Source organism: Haliotis rufescens, unplaced genomic scaffold (genome assembly GCF_023055435.1).
Source record: "Haliotis rufescens isolate VD_foot unplaced genomic scaffold, xgHalRufe1.0.p SCAF_32, whole genome shotgun sequence".
In the NCBI taxonomy this organism is placed as follows: Eukaryota; Metazoa; Mollusca; class Gastropoda; order Lepetellida; family Haliotidae; genus Haliotis; species Haliotis rufescens.
Genome location: NW_025964024.1, coordinates 5522627 through 5548521, shown reverse-complemented (window position 1 = coordinate 5548521; position 25895 = coordinate 5522627). Strand labels below are relative to the sequence as shown.

Sequence of the window (25895 nt, the reverse complement as noted above, 5' to 3'; positions counted from 1 at the left end):
GTCATGACACAGAGTCTGACTACCCGTTCCATGCTGGGGACTAACGCTGAGACTATCTCTAATGACTCGATTGTTCATCATTCTCACCAGCTAGAACATTCGGTTGGCCAAGTAGATAAATCGGTTGTTAGCAACGATCCTGCTGTAGGTTGGACACCTTAAATGGATACGATGTGTGTTGACCATACATGGTGACCATCACGGTTGAATCTTGACCAAGACAATAAATCTTCCTCACTCACATATCAATCTAACATTTATTAATAATCCGCACATGGCATCGAATTAACAACATAACACAAACCGTCAATAACTGTATTTATTAGTGCCTTCAAAAATACAAGGTCAATGATTATGTCCGAACGTGGCGTGGCAACACGTATCCAGTAAGTAGCATATTGCAAGTAGTACGAGTCCATACATGCTCGCTTTGTATATAATATACATTATGATAGCACTACTAACAAGCCCTGTTGGCGACATACACTACTAAAACATGTTTTATGTCAGTATTAACACATACCATTTGACCAGCAGATGAAAGTGTTTTCTACTGAGATTACAGGTCACGTGGGTTCATCAGTTTGGACACGCCAGCGTGGTATCTAGAATGCTGTAACTTTAAACGTTACTGAGAACTACCCAAGATTTCAGTCAACTGAAATATACATTCAAACATATTTAATATGATACTCTTATGAACGGATAGTGGAAGGTTTGTTCACAAATGCCGTACTAACTATAAGAATATGAAATTTATTTGTTTAGTTGTGTAGTTAGTTTTGAAATACACAACATAGGGAAACTCGCACCAAACACCGGCTTGATAGCATCTTGTCTGTTACGTTGACAACAAATTGACAATAAACAAATACTATATTCCAACTTGTATAGTCTTTACGTCAGCCAACTTACCCATCCTCCCCAGTCAAGGGCGTTAACTGACTATAAAAGTCCAGATTCCGCCCTTGCTGAAGTAGGCAGGAATTTCCAGGCTCGTTAGGAACGCCTTCTATGTCCCTCCTATTGACCAATCAGATTCCATCTCTCATATCACTCGCATTTGCTTCAAGCAAAATGGCGGCAACTTGTCAAGATGATCTGATCGATGATCAAGATCTATATTGTAATAAAACGGATGTTACGTGGCGAAGTGCGTCACATCACGTGAGCACCTTGCTTAAAAACATGAAAGGATTTGCAAAATATCTGTCGACGCCCAGTTGACGGTACACATGTTTTGCAAACCCTGCAGTCGATCGAAATCTGCATGTTGAAATCCACGTTGTTTACGAACCGGATGTCTTCTTCGTTACGCGATTGTGATTGGACTATGCCTAGACTCCTTTGTCTAGCCAGAGTGTAACTCCGGATTTCCAGCCCAGTTCGGCAAGGGTGGAAACTGGACTTAGGGAAGATGAGAACCATCATAGTTGAGTCGGCCTGTAGGTAGACGCAGTATAATGTCATGTTGATGCTTAGGCATACCATCGTAGTTAAGTCGGCCTGTAGGCAGACGCAGTATAATGTCATGTTGATGCTTAGACAAATCATCATTGTTGAGTCGGCCTGTAGGTAGACACAGTATAATGTCCTGTTGATGCTTAGGCATACCATCTTGGTTGAGTCGGCCTGTAGGTAGACGCAGTATAATGTCATGTTGATGCTTAGGCATACCATCTTGGTTGAGTCGGCCTGTAGGTACACGCAGTATAATGTCATGTTGATGCTTAGGCATACCATCTTGGTTAAGTCGGCCTGTAGGTACACGCAGTATAATGTCATGTTGATGCTTAGGCATACCATCTTGGTTGAGTCGGCCTGTAGGTAGACGCAGTATAATGGCATGTTGATGCTTAGGCATACCATCTTGGTTGAGTCAGCCTGTAGGTAGACGCAGTATCATACCATGTCGGTGGCACTGACGACACGGCCCTAGGACTTGTAGTTGCTTCCCCTCAGATCCCAAATTTCGGTGAACACAGGGGTATGTATGTTAACGCAGGATCAGGTAGGTTAATGCTAGTCACAATGACCAGATGCTCACATGGGTTTATGTCGGTCACTGCATTTGCATAACATATAGTGTGTTTCTCGTGGACACATCCCACCCTCTTCCATAGTCTTTATAAGAAGTCAGGTCAACACATGGGCGTCTTAGCCGTACATCGAATCCAGAATATTAGAATAATAATTTAACTTTGGATCTGTTCTCGGGGTGTGAAGATGAAAGGGATTGGTTTCGAAAATGTCCCAAAAACTTCATAAATAATTTCTGGCTCCTCGAAACCTTCCGGCAGTGAGATCTTGAAGTTCTGAAGCACCTGGAAGAGAGAAGAGTGAAACTTGAAGTCTTGTAACGAGTGAACAGTACTTCAGTTACATCGCGGCCTGCTAGCTTAATGTTGGAGGGAAGCCTGAGGAGTGAGTGCGTGAGTTGGGCTTAACGCCGCTTTTAACAGTATTTCAGTTATATCACGGCGTGTCAGCTTAATGCTGGAGGGAAGCCTGAGGAGTGAGTGCGTGAGTTGGGCTTAACGCCGCTTTTAACAGTATTTCAGTTATATCACGACGTGTCAGCTTAATGTGGGAGGAAAGCCTGAAGGGACGCGGGTACAAGGTATACTACTTAATTGAAACCAACGAGCACTGGTATGGATCTGGACAAATCTCGGATTCGAATCCATAATCAGCCTATCCTTGCACAACTAAGGGAGGCAACTCACACGAATAAAATATGTTTCCAAAACAGAATCATTGCAAATGATGTCTAAACTAATTTCTTGTCTCCTAGAAAATAAAGTCTAAAGTGTTAGAAGAATCGTTTATAGCCCGTATGTAACTTCCCATACATCATGTCATGTTTTTTTCTAATGACGTCATCCGTTCTTTATTTGTGCCCCGGTTGCTATCATCGTGACAGTCCTGCCATTGTAGGGTTTCCAAGAGTGTTGTTCGTCATGAAGTAATCCTATTTATCATGTGGTATATATATATTACCATGTCATCGATTGCAGCGCATGCTTCGCGAAGGTGTTGAAGTGCGATTTGGTTATAACAATACTGTGTAAATCATTTGTTTAGGTTATTCTTGCTAGTGGAAAGGTCAGTTTCCGTATCATTGAAAACGATCTAAAAGATTTCAAGTGCTTAAAAAATATGTTTATGTGAAAGATTTACTTGGAAAAATTAAATACGTACCTTAACAGCAGCAAGATTTAATTCCTGTTCAGCAAATCTCTGTCCTACACATTTTCGGGGCCCGAAACTGAAGGGTAGAAGCCCCACACCAGGTATATTATTCGTCAGCTGACCCGATGAATTCCTCAGCCACCGATCTGGTTGATACTTGTCAGGATCCTTCACATATTCAGGGTTCTTCAGTAGACGTGGGTTGTTCATGATGACAATTGTCTGTGAAGAGAAATTCGCCATTTGACTCAATATGCAAGTGAGGAGGTGAGAGAGTTTTGTTTAACACGGTGTTTCACAATATTTCAGTGACGGCGCGTCAACGTGATGTGGGAAGCCCAACTGATGCACAAGCACGTGCACAGTGTTGACACACCAAGAATCATAATCAGCGCAAATATGGGATTCGAACCCAGGATCATAGGGTTCTGTTACTGCCCCGGGAAGGAACTCTGCACATTGACCACTTGGTCAGGCATGCCCTCTGTATAATTGGACAGGTGTCTTAAAGTAAGAACCGTTATTGATGGAGTGAATGTTACGCAACGGGCTGTAATGTGACATAAACAAGAAAGAGTGAGTGAGTGAGTTTGGTTTAACGTCGCTTTTAACAGTATTCCAATTATATCACGGCGTGTTAGCTTAATGTGGGTCGACGCTCATGATGTTAATCACTGGAATGTCTGGTCCAGATTCGATTATTTACAGACCGCTGTCATATAGCTGGAATATTGCTGGATGCGGCGTTAAACAACAGACAAACAATACAAATATATCACGGCCTGTCAGCTTAATGTTAGAGGAAAGCCCGAAGTAATCCTGGGCCCAATTGCACAAGGCTACGACTATTGTAAGCCTATGTTAAATTATGGGAGTTACGATCATCTTAGCGCTAAGATCGCTTTGTGCAAGTGGGCCCAGGATCACTTCGGGCTTTCCCCTAACATTAAGCTGACAGGCCGTGATATATTTGTATTGTTTGTCTGTTTGTCTGTTGATCCTGGGTTCGAATCCAAATATAATCGGGGTGAACTGGGATCCGAACCCACAAATTATAGGTTTCTGGCGTTCCCAAGGGACGCAACTCTGCACAGCGAATTGCAGCGCCTTAGACGACTGGGCAACCCGTTCCCCCTAAACGAGAAAGAAACTGTACCGTGCGATGACTCACAATCTGCCAGGTTATGCATTGTGGCCGCCCGATTTTGTCAGCCCTTACAACAATAGATGATTTGACAACCTTGTCGTCTCTTTGGGGGTTAATTAATTATGTAACGCGAATAACTTGCATTGTTATTCACCCTGATCCGTATGTTTGAGTGCTGTGGTAACTGTCAGCTGACTAGATCACCCAAGGTCATCACGGCGCGTGGATGACCTGACCTATATATAGATATCATGGCAACTATCTGTACATGTACTCGTGACACACATTTCTGTGTTTTGTTCCAGCTGTCAGGTTAATTTCTTTGTCTCTTTTTTCTTTTTTAAATGCATTTTATGCTTATGTTGGTATATTAGCACCGTTATTAGGATAACTTAAGCCTCTAGTGATTGCCTCCGTCGGTTGCAGCCAACGTTGGTAGTGACTGAGTTAGTGAGGGGATGTGACCTTAGTGTAATGGCGGCCAGGACATGTCAAACCAGTGGTTGATAGTGTAAGCAAAGAGCAGGCCCCGTTCCACAAAGTGATGGTAGCGCTAAGGTGATGATAATTCCTATCCTTTAACAAAGACTTACGACTGTAGTAGCGCCAAGGTGATGATAATTCCTATCCTTTAACGTAGACTTACGACTGTAGTAGCGCCAAGATGATGGAAACACCAATACTTTAATGTAGACTTACGACTGTTGTAGCGCAAAGGTGATGGTAACTCCCATACTTTAACGTAGACTTACGACTGTAGTAGCGCAAAGGTGATGGTAACTCCCATACTTTAACATAGACTGACGACTGTAGTAGCGCCAAGATGATGATAATTCGTATACTGTAACACAAACTTACGACTGTAGTAGCGCCAAGGTGATGGTAACTCCCATATTTTAACACAGGCTGACGACTGTAGTAGCGCCAAGGTGATGATAATTCCTATACTGTAACACACACTTACGACTGTAGTAGCGCCAAGGTGATGGTAACTCCCATATTTTAACACAGACTGATGACTGTCGCGCTACGATCGCTGAGTCGAATTGGGCACGGGACGTGGGGGAAAGGACAAGGGATGACGTCGACCGTTTTTTGCCCTTTAGGATCTGCATAATTTTAGAAAATGACACACAGGTCCGGCTTCACAAAGCAACTTATAGCAATAGAACAATTGCAATTTCCACAGTATAGCAAAGTCTTTGGGCCAGCAGGTATGGTATTCGTCTCTTCAAATTTTTTTCAGGTAAAATGGGGAATTGTTTTCTTACATGCAAAATGGGGAATGTATTTATTCCGGGCATAATGGGGAATGTGTTTGTTCTGGCTTAAACGGGGAACTTTTTTGTTGTAGGGAAATTGATTTTTTTGGTTCCAGAAAAAAAAGGAATTTTTTTCTTGGGGCAAACTGGGAATTTTTTGTTCAGGGCAAAGTGGCGATTTTATCTATTCTAGTCAAAATGGGGTAATTTGTTTGTTCTACGCAAAATGGAGTTGCACTAAATATAAATGATAAGACGCTCAGATTTCAGAAACAAAAACACTTGACTGACACGACTAATCTAGTACGTGACCTTCACATTCACAGAATCCTGTATATACTTTTTTGGTATCAATCTGACCGCTGCACCTCGAATGTTCTGTGAGTGCGCGACAGATGTCAGGACAAACGTGACAGACCTAACCTGTTTATGACGAAACAAACATTTGTACGGAGAATGTGGGTTAATTGGTGTGCTTTGGAGTTACATTTCATTTCGCTGAGTATCTGATGTTGTGTGATAGCTTACTTCACTATCTGAAGCTGGTAGTGGAACAATCCGTATGCTTTAAAAGAAAATCAGAGTTTCAACGCTGTTATCCAGTACGTAGTTCGAGTTGGAAAGCGTTCCATTGTTAAAACAGTGGATCTGTTGACACAAAGTATACTTCCTCAAGTTTGTTCATTTTCCAAAGAGGGCGGTCGGGTAGCCTAGTGGTTAAAGCGTTCGCTCGTCACGCCGAACACCCGGGTTCGATTCCTGACATGGGTACAATGTGTGAAGCCCATTCCTGGTGTCCCCCGCCGTGATATTGCTGGAATATTGCTAAAAGCGGCGTAAAACCATACTCACTCACTCACTCATTTTCCAAAGGTCACAGACCCCTGCATATTTATTGACTTGACACATGGAACAATTTGCCAAAGACACTCAAGTCCTTGTACATATTTGACATCACGTATTGTCCACAGCAAAATGACCGCCTCCGTTGTCTTGTGGTAGAGCGGGGTTCGATCACTGGCCGCGTCGTACTCAAAGACGTTAAAAGATGGTACTTGTTGTTACCCTGTCTGGCGCTCGGCATTAAGGGGCTAAAACAAGGACTGGTCGGCACGGAGTCAGTATACTGACCAGACTAGTACAAGCAGACACACACAAACGTGCATGCAACGTGTGCAATAATCTTGTATGCGACGTTAAACCCCATTTCACCTCACCTCGCCTCACCACAACAAAATATTTACTGTAACGGAGGTTCTGAGCCTATCAACAGATACATGTTGGAACTTATCACAAAACAGAATAACGTTAGGATCTTGCATACATATACAAACGTCTACGAAACAATAATTTGAAAACGAGTTAGCCAAGATGATTTCACGATACGGAAAAACAAGGTTTGTGAGTTGACACGTGTGATGTGAACTAGCGGGACCGGCAACATGCCGGGATCGCATAAAGCGGTGATGACCTGACCAACATATAGATATCATGACAACTTTTTTATCCTTTGACACATGTTTAAATGCATGGATCAAGCTGTATAATCTAGTGAAGATACACAGTTTTCAAGTTCTTGTGTCTATATTGCTTATGTAAGCATCTTGATTATGAGTCCCACCTGTTGAAGACATAACGCTGTATGAATGACCTGACCTACATATAGGTGATTTTCTAGAAGAAATTATTGCATCATCATGTGAGTGAGTTTGTACCAATTTATTGAAACCCTTGAGCACGTGTATGATGCTGACAAAGCTATCGGGGTGACAAACCTACCAAACAATCGGGGTGAATCGGGCTTCGAACCCACAGTCATTGGGTTTTCTGTACAGCGAATTGCCGCGCTTTTGACGACCCCAACTACAATGTACATATAGATATCATGACTATTGGTCTGGATCCACTTGCCATTTGCTCTCATTGCCCTTTGTATTATCTAATGAAGATTAATATATTTCATATTTTTAAGTGTATGTTGCTATGTAATCTGGATTATGAAGACAAATTGAGACCAGTTTGTGCTACCCGCCATAGCTTCTGTTGGTTACAGTCGGACTATGGTTTCTATGACATCTGCTTGAGTTAGTGAGGGAATGTTGGTTTAAATATCACGGAGGCCGGACAAACTAGAGGTTGATAGTGTGATCAACGAGTAGAGTCATCGGGTAATACAACCATGTTATAGATGAACATTGTAACCTACCGACCCGATTTGAGTCGACTCAACGACAGTATGTAAGAAAGTAGTAGCAAAAGAAAGTATACACTTGAAAATTGGACCCAAAAATTACAAAAGACTTCAAAACGTTACTAGGCTAAAAAAAAGTGGCCAAAACACTGCAAATGTAAAGATCAAAACACAAATATAGCACCTGTATCAAATACATCACATCAAATAAACATTTCTTGATTGTTTCATTTTCAGCCACTACCAAACAAGGGTGTATACTTTCTTTTGCTGGGCAGTCTACTGATGAATAAACTTACGTCTTTAGGTATGTAGTATCCGTTGAGATTCAATCCATTTTGTAATATGCGAGCAGTACCTGTTGGTACGGGATAACGCATTCTGAAATACAAGTCATTTGGCGTGATTCATGATCCCGATTGTCTCTGTCAATCACAGTTCATCTAAAACAGTTTTCGCAACAACGACATTCGTTTGAAACAATGTTGTTTGAGTCACCATTTTCTCAAGAAGCATCTGGACAAATAATAGATTCTATAATACTATTTACGCTACGTGTTCTTGTTAATTCGTGCCGTTGTAAATCACTAGACAATAGAAAATACATCGTTTAATTATCTAAATACAGCGAAACTTTGTCAATTCGGACGCATTTTAATCGAATTTCCTTTCGGACAAGGTAGTCACGTTTTTCTCATAATTGTTATCGGCACTACATTTTCCAACACGGTTAACTCGATGTATAGGTTCGATTTCCCCGGATTTCACTACACAGTCATACAAAATCATAATTTGCATGAATAAATAAATAATCAGTTTTGATCATCTGCCGAATTCCATTGGACGTGAAAGGCAAAATAGTGATAAAAAATGATTTTCTGGATCACTGAATATCAGTGAGGACACCAGGTGTTCTCGAAAAGGTAAAGGATGCTCTGCTCTACTGTAGCATCAATTTGTGTGAGAAAGTGGAAAATGGATTCGACCCAAAAATTGCAAACGTTATAAAAAAAAGTTACTAGGCTGAAAACAGTCGCCGAAACACTGCAAACTTAAGGTCCAAAACATAACTATGATACCCATATCAAATGGGGCGGTCGGATAGCTTAGTGGTTAAAGCGTTCGCTCGTCTCACCGAAGACCCGGGTTCGATTCCCGACATGGGTACAATGTGTGAAGCCCATTTCTGGTGTCCCCCGCCGTGATATTGCTGGAATATTGCTTAAAGCGGCGTAAAACTATACTCGCTCACACACTCACCATATCAAATACATCACCATCGAATAACCATTTCTTGTTTCTTTCATTTTCATCCATACTTAAACATGGGTGCATACTCTCTTTAGCCCGGGATTTAATAATAATTATTTTTAATTACGGGACCGCTCTGACCCAGATTCTGACAGTGACAGCTTGTGTATAGTACCTGAACCCCTCTTTCTGACACGCCTTCAGGTACGGCATATTGGACAGCGCCTCCTCCGTCACCGGGCCCGTTGGCCCAACCTCCCTCAACACCTCCGTGTACAACGTATCCTGGACATCAGGATGACTCGCTAGTGCATACAGAAAGAACTCGAGATTTTTGGCCGTCTGGAATGGAAATGAGGTTTTCAAAATTCAAAACGTAATTCTTAATAGCAATCAAACACATATAAAACGTCAACACCAGATAATAACCAGTCTCGATTATCCGCCCAAACAGATTCCATGAGGCGTAAAAGACAATGAAAATTAAAACACAGTTGAGAGCGAATGATTGAGTCTTGTTTTTACATCGAATTTCAAACTGTTCAGGGGGGCGGTCGGGTAGCCTAATAGTTAAAGCGTTCGCTCGTCACGACGAAGACCCGGGTTTCCATTCCCGACATAGGGTACAATGTGTGAAGCTCATTTCTGGTGTCCCCCGTCGTGATATTGCTGGACTATTTCTAAAAGCGGCATAAAACCATAATCACTCACTCCCCACTAAGCTTTTTAGAATATTACTATTATTGATGGATGTTCTACCTATTATGGGTGGCCCAGTCATCTAAGGCTCGCATTTCGCTGTGCTGAGCGCATATTTCGGCTATCAGGATCCTATTATCGTGGGTTCGAATCCCAGATTTGCTACGATTATGATTCTTGATTTGTCAGCACCAAGTACTAAAAATGAATTTCCAGCAATTTCACTTCGGCTTGTAGTAATGAAAATGTTCGACGAACATCTAGAGGGATCTCCCTTACCGAGTCCGTGCCTCCGACCATGAGGTCCTGCATGATGGAGCTGATCTCGTCCACGCTCTGAGATCCAGACGCGAAGAGAGACAGAATAAAGTTGGCTTCTCCAGGATCCCACTTCCCCGTCTTTTCCAACTCCAGACCTCGCTGTATGGCCTCAGTCGCAGCCTTGTTGGAAAACCTGAGAAAAACAACATTTGTCTGAAAACATCCGCTTGTGGGAAAAGTAGCTGAATATACAAAATCAGCCTGTTTTACATTAACGGGATCTCTGCGTTATCCCTTGACTAACACATAGTCCAAGACTAACATCTAGTCTCTGAAATGAACATTTGCAAATAAAAACAGTTGTTAAATTATAATTATGAAATATGATAAGGAGCCCGGAGATTCTCATTTCATTTCCTGATACTGCAGTAATCTGAACTTGCCAAATATTAATATACATTTGCATGGGTTTTATTGGATATATTTGTTTCACGGGCCGTATGACAGACTAATCTAGTCCTCGAAAGTTGTAAAATGTGTGAAGCCCATGTTTACTGTCCCCCGCAGTCATATTGTTAAAAGCGGCGTAACTCACTCACTCACAAACACACATGAATAAAATCAATTCTTAACATTAATTTTTCACTCACTCTAACTGTCTAACTATCTGTTTTTCAATCCACTCCGGGTACAGCGAAGTCCGATACCGCCACTTAAACAGACGGTTGCAGTATCGACTGTGTCGCACCCAGAGAACACGTGTAAATATTTCATTGTCGAAAAGCAACGCACAACAAAAACGTGTTCCCATGGGCCAGATTATCACACAACACTTCATTGAGTTTGCTTCAGTTACACAAGTACAGGTCTTTAAGTTCGACAGAATCACTACAGGGAAATGTTATACAAGTTCCTTCTTTGAATTCAAGTACAATTGGTTTTTGGTTACAATAGTAAATGTTTCATTTCAGTGAACAAATGTATTACAAGTTACAATGACATGTCAGGACAACGACACCACACTTCGATTCAGTCTCAGCACGTGGACTGTCTTCAGTCTCCACTCGTGACAATTAATCCTTTAGCAGCAATCGATCGCTCATTTCACTGCTTATTCACAACTCCATTAGTGTTAATGTTAGCGTCATTGGCTTCTTCTACACATATGTACTAAGTGGTAGTTATAATGCAGGCAGGAAATTCCACTGAGACGTATTTAATATCACGTGTTACATAAGGTCTTCCAGCCTTTGGATACAGTTCGACGGTTACCTCTAAACCTTAAAATATAATATGAACTCCATTCTACTGCATTTAGTCTGAACGTAATTCTGAACCCATGTATGTGGTGTTTATTAAATATATTAATGTCCTTATCACAGGTGACCCTTTTGGGTGCTTTAAGGTCAATATTGGCCCCAAATATCTCGATTGCGTGTCATCGTGCCCCCAAAACAGGGTCTTTGCTCATGCTTACAGTCACTGGTGTTCCTGGCCCAGGCTCGATTATGTACAGCTGCCGAGATATATTTTTAGTTTTGGATTACGGCGTTAAACTACATTCACTCACTCATATGCTTTATCGGCCGCTCGCTTCATCCGCATGTACATTGGCGTCCGGAAGAATCTGTACAGTGGCGCCTTGCCGATGAAAGTGTTAAACACAGCAAAGAATTCTTTGACAGCAGTAAGATACTCCTCGCAGTCTTGAGGGATGGTATCGGGAGACAGGAAGCCCATCCTTTTGTTGAAGACAACGACTGATATAGCTGAAAATATACACAATATAATGCTATACCAGTTTGGCAAGAAAGTTAAAGAACACCCGATTCTTTCTATATTCTTTCATGCCATAACAGATTAGCTATAGTGATATAAGAGAATCGGGTGTTGTTCTTCTCAACTTCCGCTGAGTGTATATAATCGATTTCCAGTATGAGTAAATCACTTGCTAGACAAACACAATGTGTTCCGTCAGAAACATAATACAGGATGGTTTTCTTAAATGGCTATTTAATATGGAAATATATAGGAAATGGTGATTAACGTTTTCTAGCTGTATATATTGAATGCTTATGATAGGTACTCACCCTCCACAGCGAATCTGAAATATGTTTCTCTCAGCTCGTGCGCCGAGAGGTGCTTTGACTTGAGAAGGGCGATGAACTCATCCGCGACCTTGTTCTGTGCGGGGAGGTACACCAGGGCCGACCGGGGAGGCAACAACTTCTTTTGGACCCGTTTCCGGAGCTGCCACCATTCCTTACCGTTCCTGTGGACAGTAGGAACACCTCTGCCTTAGCAAGGATGAACTACACATGGCGAAAAAGACCTAACAAACAAACTATTCGTCCTATAACTGGAACTATTTTCTTGTTTGGTTATGTATTACCTACACCATGCAGGTCCTAGAGCTCACTAAAACGCACTGAAAGCAGTCTAACGCACGCCAACGCATTCCAATGTAATTCAAAGGAATCCATAAATCATCGCTATTGTTAATATACTCCTTAAAAACAGTTAAGGATCACCCGATTCATATCACTATCTGCCCTGCTATGTCCGTAAGTTTTGAGGCATGACAGATTAACTATAGTAATGTGAAAGAATCAGGTGGCCCTTAACTTCGTTTAGCAGTATCTGTTGCAAGTACTTAGTAAATGCTAAGTGTAGGTTTGTGGGTTTGGGTTAACGCCGCTTTGAACAGTATTTCAATTATATCACGACGCTGAGCGTGATGAGGAAGAGCAACCCAAAGTGATGGAGGTCTTAGACGTTTACCCCTTTAGTACAATTCAAGAGCTTGGTGCTGACAAACCAAGAAACAATGACCTTGAGACGCTACTCGCAACTTGTCCACCCGTACCTAAACCTGGGCGTTGTCATAGTTAATTCCCACATGGCTACAATGTGTGAAGCCAATTTCAGGTGTCCCCTGCCGGGATAATGTTGGAATATTGCTAAAAGCAGCGTAAAACCACACTCACGCATAGTTAATTGAGAAATTATATACATGATGACAATTTGTTCCGTATTCAGAAGCCTTGTCGACCACAAATATTCAGTTTACTTTTCACACATACATGTAATCCAGTAGTATGTAGGGGACACGGAAGTATTCCAAGTATGAGACGTTTATAGTATTAATGATATCCGCAAGCTTGTGTATGATACTGACAGACCAAGGTTCACAAGCGAGAGCGCTCCCAGCAGATCCTTGCACGGCTAAATAACGCAACTCTGCATAAAACATTACGGCCTATCAGACTGCCCCGTCTTCTTTTGCATTTGAATTACATTAACGGTTTTATTAATATAAATTTAGCCACTCTTTTTAACATAGCTTCGAATAATAATGGGATTGGTCACCATCCCCTCAGACCTGTGAAGATCCGGGGTAGATTAGGTCTTCAGCAACCCATGCTTGCCGTAAAAGGCGACTATGCTTGTAAGAGGCGACTAACGGGATCGGGTGGTCAGGCTCGCTGACTTGGTTGATGCATGTCACCGTATCCTACTTGCGTAGATCGATGCTCATAATGTCAACCACTGGTCCAGACTCGTTTATTTACAGACAGATAGCTGGAATATTGCTGAGTGCGGCGTTAAACAACAACCAAACACACAACAACACCTCATGTTTGTCGACGAATGGGAATCGGGTGACACGCTCTATAACAAAATGTGTGTCATCGTATCGTAACGGCTTCGGGCCAAGGCGGGGGGGGGGGGGGGGGGGGGGGGGGGGGGGCACGGGTGGCCCAGTCGTCTAAGGCGCCGCGATTCGCTGTGCAGAATTGCGTCCCTTTGGCACGCCAGAAACCTATGATTGTGGGTTCGAATCCCGGTTTCGCCCCGATTATGTTTCTAGGTTTGTCAGCACCATACCCGTGCTCGTGGGTTTCACCGAAGTGGTAAACGTCTGAGACCTGCATCACTTCGGGCTTTCCTCCCACATTAAGCTGACACGCCGTGATATAACTGGAATACTGTTAGAAGCGGCGTTAAACCCAACTCACTCACTCACTCACTCACTCACTCACTCGGGCCAAGGCGCAATTAATGACAGGCAGTCGTGATGTAGTTGGAACATTGACGCGTTAAACACCACACAAACAAAAAACAAACCAAACAAACACTTACAAGACTCCAAGGTTGACAGGTCTATTTTCCCTCCTGACGTAGGTCTCGTAAAGGTCTAAGGAAGGTCTAACTGGGTACTTCTCCTCGTGTCTTATGATGGTCTCCATCGCTTCAGGGTCGGCAGTACAAACATACCACTTGCCCAGGCGGATGCGGAATGTTTCCCCTAGTTCCTCGTGGAGCTGGTTCAGAAGACGGTGTATCGTCACGCCAGTGAACTCCGCTGTAACAGAAGAAACAAGTTTAACACATCCTATTGAAACCTTGATCTAGAGGATCAACACGGCGCAAAGAGATTTTGTAGCACGGCGCATATAATACTCATGCGCCAAGTCGACACTGCTACAAAGCGCTACATAATTATCCCGATCAATGGATAAGTGGGCACTCGATTTTCATTCTCAGCTCCCCTTGTTGAACACAATCCAAGTTGCCTGTGAGATACCAGTCACGTTATCATCTCATCCTACCGGGTACCCATTAAAGGCTGAAAAGAGGCATGTTTCGAATAAAGTCTCTTGTCTGAGGAAGCACTACATGCATGCACCCCATGTGCTTTGACAGTGCGTGGCAGGACCGAATTTGAAGCCCTAGAAACTCAATGTAGTCAATCTGACGAAAGCGGTCACCCATCCAACTACTCTCCGCGACTAACGCTGCATATCTTCACCTGATTTGTGACCTGTACACTCTACATAGGCCTACATGCCATCACCAACTCACTATCCAAGTATCCAAGACCCTATGACATATCTTCATCAAACCATCCCATTCTCACCCTCTTTGTTCGTTTGTTCGTTCGTTCGTTCGTTCGTTCGTTCGTGCGCAATATCACGGAGGCGGACACAAGAACGGGGCTACCGACATTGTACCCATATGAGGAATCGAAACCGGGTCTTTGAAATCACATTTGGTGTATTTCAATTAAAATTTCGTTTCGAATATATTGCCCTTAAATGCACATCTTAACATTCATTATTCAATAATGGGAAAAATTATATAAATCACAAGATTAACATTCGCATCAAACTAAACTATCAGATCGAGAGTGTAGAGGCGCGATAGTCACTAATATGTCAATAACAAATCTTCATTGGTATTCTTAGGTTCAGAGAAATCTATTTGTTTCATAACATTTAACAAACAAATCGTTAACTAAACAAGACATTACAACACCAGACATAGCCATGTGTTATATAATGCGGCCAATCTATTCATACTCACAATAAGAATATTATCACATTCGGAATGTACAAGTGATAATGATTTGCTCAACATTCACCGTGGGCGGTCGGGTAGCCTAGTGGTTAAAGCGTTCGCTCGTCATGCCGAAGACCCGGGTTCGAATCCCGACATGGGTACAATGTGTCAAGCCCATTTCTGGTGTCCCCCGCCGTGATATTGCTGGAATATTGCTAAAAGCGGCGTAAAACCATACTCACTCACTCACTAAATTTACCGCAAAATACAGAGTAACCATAGAATCTCCAAGACATGTGTAGCGGTCTGCAGTTGAATGTTTGACATGACTTATTTCCCTTGGATAAATGTATGATGGCTGTCTTTTTTCCTTTCCGGCTCCGACATTTGTATTCATGGATTTAAGTATGTGTTTTATTGAACAAACTATAATTATACAAAATTAATGGGATCAGGCTTCAGAGGTGAGGCTCGGTGCCTTGGATGGTTTCGTTTTCACGACACACGTTGCTCACTATATCAACCACTAAACTGTCTATCCTAGACTTGATTATTGACGTCGCCGTCAGCCGTGGCTGACTGCGACGTCAAACACTAACAAACTTAAGGTCAGAGAGTTTGAAACAAAACAATGTCTTCCCACATCTGAATGTCATTAAATACTACATACTTCATTCCTCCGGGCTTTTGGCAGTGGAATCAGCAAAATGTTTATTGAATTTATGTTCGTCCTTGTACTAAAAAATCTTATAAACATATTTGTCCTTGAATGTTGTTTAGAATTAGCAATATATCAGATTTTGTTGAACTTCCGCAATCGTCTAAAGTGACCCATCTGCTTTCGTTACAACCTCGCGGGCACTCCGGCGACCTCGACACACCAATCTGCCATTTGGTAGTTGCTCCCACTTGACTCATATTTGTCGCTCTCATCAACAAAACTCTTGCCGTCTGCCACTAATATCTTGATAATATACTTTAAAAACTGCTCAGGACATATACACAAAGCTTCTGCATATGTTTCATATAACTCATATTAAGGTATCATCTTTACCTTTGTCAATGTTCCAAGTGTCATGTTATTGTCTAAACTATCCCATCTTCAGGCCACATTTACCTTTGGGAGCAGCCCATGGCAAACTGATAGCTCGAATTGAAATAGTGGGCCAAGGCCAAGCGCTAAGTCAGTGTCAGGCTGCCGTGTTAGTGAGTGCGGTGCTCGTCATAGCATGTTATTGTGAAACTGTATCACGCCGACCTGCATTCGTGGTGAAACTGCTAAAAACAAATATACCACATCGTGTTGGCATAGAATTACCTAAATTTTAACAGGGCTGCAATGGCGTTACTGTTGGGAATACTGTGCCTTTGTTCCGCTGTCGGTGTGATCATACATGTTCGGGTAAGCACTATTTTACACCGTGTTGTAACGTAGATATATTCTATCGAATCATACGTACTTTGGAAAAATAACTAATAACAATAAAAACCTTGATATTTCGTTTGTAAGATGATCAATAGGTCTTACATCATCATGACGTCCATGATGCCTGTATATGTTTTATTTAAGAAATTGTTTACTTTACAAAGCCACTGAAATCGATATCCGTGCCTTCAAAAATGTCAAAATTAACTATACAATTAAATAATATCATTCTAAGTATTACGATTTGAGAAACGTCACCATTTCACTTAACACAGACTAGCTAGGGAGGAGTAGGCAGCAGGCCCCGAAGGTTAACTTATGTTAAATGACAATGCTTTGTTTGTTTGTCGTTTAATGTACACTCAGCATTATTTCACCTAACTATGCTTTGGAATATCCTTATGGTTCGTATAATTTAAGAAGCTGCTGTTAATAGTTTACATTGGGGAGATTATATTACCAGGACGTCATCCGCTCGCCATTTCGCCAAGACGATGCAACTGATGTTGTCGGAACTGCGGTTCAGTATCGACGTTATGCTTTTTTTTATCGAGGTACGGATAACCCATATAAAGTCTGGTTAAGGGGATCCCAGGAACACAAAAATCAAAAGGGAATGTAAATGTGAATGGTCGAAAAGGTTGCTCAATGGGCTTGGCATTTCGGAAATATCCCCTCAACCTTTCACGGCGTCTGGCTATCTTGTTTAAAAATATGCATTCAGTCCCACATAAATTATGTAACTGAATTGCAATATGACACTCTTTTTTTATTAAGGTGACAGCGTAACTTTTAGCTTACTTGTTGAATGCTACCAATCAGTCGGTTTGGTTGTCATGGAAACATGATATCATGATGACGTCATTGCCATTCAGAGTCATGTCATGAGTGTCTCATTGCTGAAAGAACCTTTTGAAAACATAAATGTCTTTCTTTGTAAGATTTACACGGTTAATGAGAAATCCATGTCCATAATTGTACCAATTGAAGCTGACTTTTCCGATCATCGAATCAACAAAAAAGTTCAGGCTGTTCGTGAAACACTCGGGGATAGTAAGCTCACAAAAAAACAAATCTCAAAACACAATGATTATCTCCCATGTGTGCGCAATCACAACCAGTCTATTGGACCACATGACAACTTCACAGAGAATAGACTTACTGAATGGTTTAAAGTTGAATAATGCCCCGATGACTGGCCAGCTTCTTGGACCGCTTGGTGTAGGCATATCCTCGAATGGCTGGATGTGGGTGTGGTCAAGAAGACTGGGGACAGACGCACTGGACTTGCCGGCCATAAGCTCTACCTGTCCCTTCGCTCTCGCTCCAGCACGCAAAAACCGCGGACACTGCATTGTACTGAAATCGATAAATGAGCATACAGACAATGTTTACATTCGGTGGATCATTTGCTAGAGTTCTAGGTATGTGAGGTTCAAGTTTAACATTGACATTAACATTGAAAGGTCGTGGAAGCTTAGTTTTCTGAAATAAGTAAAGGAAAAAGCTTGTATTGGTGTAAATGAAAATGATTATTCCAAAGGATCTGTTTAAAAAAACCTGGCACCTTGTACTGGATTATGAAAAAGACGTTTGGTGCCTTCTGAATCAAGTTGTCCTTTTCGGCACCATGGGAGATTAGAAGCAGAAATCAAAGAAAGTGGATGATTGTGATTTATATTTTTCAAAATTCAAAAGGATTGCACGTGTTAAACATAAGGTAATGTCCGGTTCTGTAATTATATCATGTAATTCATATGTACGTATATGTATTCAAAGTTAGAACTTGCCTTACATAACAATCCACGTGTCTGTTTCGAAACTACGTCATGCGAAAAACCTGTGCCGTTTGTCCTTTAACCCAAGTGTATTCGATACCATCAACATGTAAACCGGTAGGATAGAAATGTCCCAGAGAGTATTGTTGAAAGATTGGGTCTCGGCAATTACAAAAATTCCCTCTATTTCTCAAAGCAAATGGCATGATAAAGACCTGACATATATACAAGGAGAGTAGGTTTAGATATTATTAGGTTGCTTGTCAAACTCGAATGTGAAGTGCCAGCACTTTCTAAAATCGATTTCCTCACTGATATAAATACACACTTCATTCCCTCAACCCATTCACGTGTCTTCAAGAGTATTCATCATTCATGACACGATTGATTTTAAAACCAACCGTGTGTATGTTGCAGTATCAGAGAAAAGTTAAGATGACTTTGTTCCCGCCAGGAGTTTAACGGGGGATTAATTGAGTGTAAACTGATCAAATAAGTAAAGTCAATGCCAGAGAATAACCAGTCTCAATTATCCGCCGAAACAGATTCCGCTCAAAAGAGCGTTGAAAATTACGTGAATGGTTCGCTGAAGTTCAGTGATGACACCAGGTGTTCGCGAAAAGAAAGCCTATGTTCTAACCAAGAAACTGATTTGATTCAGGTTGCGAATTTTTGTCATATCATACATTTATGATTACCATAGAATACAGAATCCTGGTGGATAAATGTACACGCATCAATATCAAAACGTCGCATTGATTGAGGGATGAAGCGGAAATCCAACAATCAACTCTTTATTGACACTGCAGATTTTTAAAGTGCCACTTAAATATAGAGATAAAAATATAATAGTTATATCTATGACACGTGTCGTGACCCATATAGATATAGACATATGCACTGAAGTAAATATGCTATAATTCATCACGCAGAACTTTCATGTTTATTTCATATTATTTAACATGTCCTGAAATGATATCCGTAGAAGAGGATGAAACAGGCTTGTGAACGGAAAAAATAAAGTTGAAAACATGAACGCATGTAATTGTCAAATCTATATGTCTGCCTTACCTTTATGTCGTGGTGCCAAGCCCTCGCATATCACAAACGATACATTACCAGTAATGTCTTAACAAAAGCTTCAGGTAGTTATGTAGTTACTTATATGAATATTCATGAGCCACGTGACTCGCTGATTCACTGTAACGTCAGAGGGAAAGTGACAAGGAAGTTCAAATGTCATGCATTTGTTCGCAGACAAACCAACAACTTTCCACTCCTGTACGGTGAGAATTAATTTCACATTTCGTCGTTTGAGATAAGTTTTTATCATAAACTGATAAGATAGTTTGCCGGTAAGAGCTTGATAAGGTATATATGGTATGTATTTTTCAAGAGGAATAATTTCTCTCATTGCCACATATGTGACTTGTCGGTATAAAGTTAAAAGGCAATCCGGATGTAACGCAAAATACGATTAATTAAAACCATCTAGGTTTACGCTTAAAAATGGGTTGTAATTAAACTAAACCCATTACAGAAAAGCGGTACTAATTCGTTGAACAGTTTTATAGATGCGGTTAATGAGTGAAAGAATGTTGTGCAATGCCGCAGCCAGAAAAGGTCAGCTATGTCACAGTGGTATGTAAAGTATAAATTCTGTACCAGGCAAACCAGTGGTTGAAAGCATGAGCAACGATCGCCAACGGTACAGGGTAACACGCATTCAACAATTCTTCTAATCGTAATCAGAAGGCTTTTTCGACAAGCGAGCGGTACGTTGCCCTAGTCTGTTCCAGATACTGCGCCTTGATAGCATCTCTATAATCAGTTCGCGTTTGTGACGTGTGCTACCGGCGGAGCAGGATTCGCTCACCTTTGCGCGAACACCAGGTCTCACTATTTGAAAGTATGGTAATGTTTTATTTGATTAACTATCATATCTTGCCGGGTGTTTTTTATGTCATCGAGTAAATGGGTAAAGGAACTCGGTATTTTGGTTGAAAACGTCGTCTCATTTAGTTGGAACCCGTAATGACAAACCTATTTTTACAATTCCACGGGGCACCTGTTTTGTGGTAATAGCTATATTGCGTTCGTTAACATGTGGTTCGACAAAGTAATGGTTATTTATCAAGAAATGTTTTATCCAATTTCAAGATATTTTTGGTAGTACTATTCCGATTATTAACAGGCTACTCGGTCGGGCTGTTGAATAAATACCTCGACATTGATGGAATTAATAATTTTAGGAACATTATTAAGTGAGTGAATGAATATGGTTTTACCCCGTTTTTCGCAATATTCCAACAATATCACGATGGGGAATACCAAAATGAGCTTCACGTATTTTACCTATTTTGTGGGGAATCGAATCTGGTTTTTCGGCGTGACAAAAAAATATCTATAGTTTGTGAAATAACAAAGTTTGCTATTTCAACAACAGAATAAGATAAGAACGATCTGAATATTATTAATGCCTTTTGTAGCTTAAGGTAACTTTTGAATAATTCACAAAGTAGAAATACATTCTCACATACATGTTCTTTTAATACACCATTGTTTTCATTTCTCCGAGAAAGCATTAAAAACATCGTATTCTCATTTGTTCGCATCATGTTCCATTAAACTCATTGGACTATTGAGCAAGCTTAAGATCACATATGTTCGCTTCTGTTTCCAATGACGCACGTTTCCAAAACTGCCTCCTGAAATATCAACCAGAAGTATAAACTAGGATAGACGACACAAAGTATCGAGACGAAGGCCATTAAGGTAAAATCCGATACCTCAATTCATAAAGAACTTCCACTGTTTCAGTTCTTTTGACGTCACCAACGTCAAGTACATACTTTGTGATGCGTCAGGATCGCCTGTCTAATGATGCGGAACTCTTCAGTTCATTTTTTGAGAGAAGGGTGACGTTCTTTGTGAGGACTTCCGTACCGGTGCTCAATATCACTATATATAAAAGTGTCCAATTTTTGTTTTATTATAGCCCCTGAACTTACAGAAGAGGCATCTTGTATGTCAGGAACTCCGAGAAACCCTCTAACCAATTTGTTTCATCCGAAGTCTCTTCCTATGAACCAAAATAATTATTTGATTTTGTTCATCACAGTCTGCCGAATCTGAATTAGGTATTACCGGAGTTGAGTGTGCATCAACACCTTGCTAACGTCTGAAAAAAGTTCAATGTTTAATCATTCTTAACACATATCAGTTTTTAGCAGAGTTGGGCAGTGGTGTACCCTAATGGTTAAAGCGTTCGCTCGTCACGCCGAAGACCAGGGTTCGATTCCCCACATGGGTACAATGTGTGAAGCCCATTCTTGGTGTCCCCCGGCGTGATATTGCTGAATATTGCGTAATACTATACTCAATCACTTTAAAGACTGAAGTATATGAGATATTATTAACAAATATTTCTTCATCACTGACTTTAATTCAAACACGGGCTCCATCACTTTTTTTAATCAAACAACTTGACATAATTTGCCCTTTCTTCGAAATATGTTTTGGGATTAAAAGTTTAAAGTTGGCCTTTATTGTCAGCACTTGAACAATTTGAACAGTTTTCTAATGTATGTAGCCTCTTAGGATGAGACGACCAGTGACCTTTATCGTGCATGATCTATATTTACCTTGATAACCATTTTACATCTAGAATATTGATTTATAGAGAATCTCAGCTGAGAGTCATTTGATATCAAATATATCTGCACGAGTCAATAAAAGTGTCAATCGAGTGTTGATATATTTGATATTATGCACGAGGGTGAGATTCTGTTTATTACCCAACATCGTTCTTCCTTTTTTCAGTTTGTAAACAGTAATAACTAGTGCCTTGAGTGTAAAAAGGTTTATCTAACCAACTTCAGTAGCAGATTAGTGATGTCATTTGATTGTCACGTCGTGGTCTCCAAAACATTGTGATGCAGTTTTATTGCAGCGATATCTCCCAGGAGAAGTTACTTGATCTCACGCAAGCGGTATCTCCTGATGTTGCAAGTTTTGGATGATAAAATAGTTAAAGCACACACGGTGGCATGAATTAAAACTCTGCTTCAAAGTTAAACCAGCCATCATTTGCATATTTACAAATATTTTATGCAAATATCCTGAATTCCACCGTTTTAACTGCTCACCATTTGACTGCTACAAGCCCTTGATAAAGTGGGTACAAAATGGATTCAGTTTGATTCAAAATGTCATTTGGCTTAAATGAATTCATTCATAGCGTTCAAACTAAATGACAGCTACAAGATATACCCCTACGAATCTATAAAAATAACAATAATAACATTAGGTGTTCGCGAAAGGAATGACACTACACAATTTAAACCCAGCGAGGGCCGTGGCCACCGTAGCGTCCCGACGACACTTATCTTGTTCTTAATCTATTACCCGTTTGAATGAATGTCCCTTTTTTCATCCGATATCCGATACCTTTGACAAAGTGAAGTTGACAATATTGCCGGGTTGACCTGTCTCCACACAGTACGTTTCATCACACAGTAACCTCACGTGGGATGGTCAACGTGACCCGTGTTTTCCAAGCACGTGTTTGTCCTCGTTAATATATACTGACTGGTATTGTAGGCTTGGCCTCGCACTAGATGTAACGCGGTCGACAGCACAAACTAACCACACACAAGCTTCTAATTAGAACGGTATCGTATCCCAGACAGCTACTTACATTTCGTTCCAGCAATTAAGATGTCCACGAAGATGATAATACATCAGTGTACATGTACCAATTATTGTTCGCTTCCGTGTATGACTGTTTCTTCCTATGTTTAGCTTCGATCGAACCAGTGCTATTGTATTGCTCAAATATACGGTGACGTATTGGAACTCTTCTCGATTAAACAGACACAAATTTGTCCTTCAGGTGACAGCTCAAGGTTAAGGTAGGCAGCAAACCTCTGACAAGGAAATGAAAACATCTGAAAACATGTCAAGTCATTTTGTAATAAATATGTCCTCCCGATTAAAGGTATACACATTTATCAACAGTTGACGTCAGTTGACATCAGTGTCAAGCCCCACGTGAAGTCGTTGTTGAGTAAATTCTTATATACCTAATTTCTCTTCGATACATTCGGGAGCACAAGTGGCCATGTCGTTAAAGCGCCACAATTCGATGTGCAGAGTTGCGTCCCTTGGACAAACCAGGAGGCTATGATTGTGGGTTCGAATCCCGGCTCGCCCCGATTATATTTATGGGATGTCAGCACCATACCCCTGCTCATTGGCTTCACCGAAGTAGTAAACGTCTAAGACCTGCTTCACTTCAGGTATTCCTCAAACATTAAGCTGACACGCCGTAATATATTTGTATTGTTTGTCTGTTGGTTAACGCCGCACCCAGCAATATTCCAGCTATATGACAGCGGTCTGTAAATAATCGAGTCTGGACCACACAATCCAGAGATACACATCATGAGGATCGGCCTATGCAACTGGGATACGACGACATGCATCAACCAAAGTCAGCGAGCCTGACCAATTGATCCCGCTTGTCGCCTCATACGACAAGCATAGTTGTCTCTTATGACAAGCATGGGTTCGTCGTGATATAACTGATATACTGATAAAAGCGGCGTTAAACCCAACTCACCCATTCTCTTCTATCTAGTCTAGTGGGTAATGCGTTGTGAAACACGTGGGAATCAACTGAACACGTTGTTAAGCAGGTTATGGATAAGAGAGTTAGCTTCTCATGACACGAGACATCTTTGTTGGCATTTCCGTTTTAGATGGGACCCATGGCAAGTCACCACAAGGCATTAATAGACGGTCCCATAGTATATGTTAACAGTCTACGTACTGGTTCGAAATAAACATCCACCCTTTGAACCGATATCTGGAGGCTACACCCTAGTCAGTAGTTCTGGAGATTATATCCTGGTCAGTAATTCAACACCTTGGTCAATAACACTTTGACCAAAAAGTGACAGTGGTCAAGCGCTGGACATCTATTGATCATATATTTGCAAATAGTTTAAAGTACACGTGGGTGTGAACAAGGGAAAGACCATGACCACTCAGCAGACGAAACTGTTCTATACAAGGACCAGGCAATAGACCCGGGCAGTGTAGGTTTAGTTTAGTTTAGACTTGACTTGGCCTGAACACGTCAGACCTCTTGTCTAAATAAACAGTTGTGGACCCCCAGACGAACATGTGTTTATGCGCAACATCCACAACGCTTAGAGGGCCAAAGTATACGTAAGGTACATGAACCACATTAAAAACACAAAGACGCTACGTTTCATATTCGACAACAAGGACGTTCACCCCCGTTTTATACCATGTCATTTATTGCTTATAGCAATGGTGGATGTGAGCTGCACGACAAAATTACACAACCACGTTCCTCAGAACGAAATAAAAATAGAGATCTCCAATTATGCTCACCGCCTTGATGGCCTCTTTCTGTATGTATATGAACAGGAATTTCTGTTCGGATTGGCAAAGTCAAAGCAAGTTAATTTGTCCGAGATGGTTAACTTATGCTTCAGGTATATCGATGATCTGATATCGTTCAATAACCATCAAATAGCCAATTCACTTCCACTGATTTACCCATCCGAACTAGAAATAAAGGAGACCAGTGAGACCGCCTCTTCAGTTTCATTTTTAGATCTGTGCATTTAGATTCAGATTGACAAAACACTCTCTACCTGACTGTATGAGAGTGATGACTGGACTTTCTGAACTTTCCAATAGTCAACTTTCCCTATATGTAACAGCTATAGCCTTTGGTGTCTACATTTCACAACTTTCTAGGGACATTTCAAAGCGTTTCATACGAATCTTGTTCAGAGGTTATTTATAACATTCAAGGCATCAGTGAAGCTTTCAACACGTTTTATGGTAGACATGTGGAGGACATTTCCAAATTTGACTCGTAAGTGACGAAAATGCAATTCCCTGATTTGACTTGTACCAAATGTGTACGTGTTTGTTCAGGTGAACACTTGACTTGACTTTGCATGTGTTTTTGACGGGTGCCGCCGATCGGGCAGGATACGCTGACCTTATCGCGAACACCAAGTATCATGACGGTTTAATAGTGATTCATAAACACATGCTCATGATGTAATCGGAATCGTACAGTCTATTTCTTATGAATATGGAAAGTGTTTTGTATGTGAAATTGTATGTATATGAAAATCACTTCAGATATATCGGTTTGCATCAACATCATCATCATCATCATCATCAACAGCACGTATATATATATATATATATATATATATATATATATATTTACATGCAATTACACAAGGATACCTTAATCGGGTAACATTTGCCTTTATCAGCAAAGATATGACGA

General features: G+C 41.0%; 1 protein-coding gene across 3 annotated transcripts in view; it reads right to left on the bottom strand.

Moving 5' to 3' along the window:
* Window positions 1-305: 305 nt before the first annotated feature.
* Window positions 306-25895, bottom strand: part of LOC124147687 (cytochrome P450 10-like) — a 49332-nt gene continuing 23742 nt past the window's right edge. The window contains exons 1-10 of one of the 3 annotated variants that reach the window (XM_046518414.2): window positions 23250-23391; window positions 17935-18131; window positions 14147-14369; window positions 12094-12275; window positions 11574-11772; window positions 10022-10196; window positions 9219-9385; window positions 8092-8173; window positions 3202-3414; window positions 306-2324 (exon numbers count right to left, since the gene is read on the bottom strand). In XM_046518414.2, the coding sequence (XP_046374370.1) occupies window positions 2196-2324; window positions 3202-3414; window positions 8092-8173; window positions 9219-9385; window positions 10022-10196; window positions 11574-11772; window positions 12094-12275; window positions 14147-14369; window positions 17935-18131; window positions 23250-23293 (1611 nt within the window). In that variant the 5' untranslated portion in view covers window positions 23294-23391 and the 3' untranslated portion in view covers window positions 306-2195. Of the gene's footprint in view, window positions 2325-3201; window positions 3415-8091; window positions 8174-9218; window positions 9386-10021; window positions 10197-11573; window positions 11773-12093; window positions 12276-14146; window positions 14370-17934; window positions 18132-19621; window positions 19711-23249; window positions 23392-25895 lie in introns of those variants that run through there. The other 2 variants (XM_046518416.2, XM_046518415.2) reach the window with 2 other exon arrangements.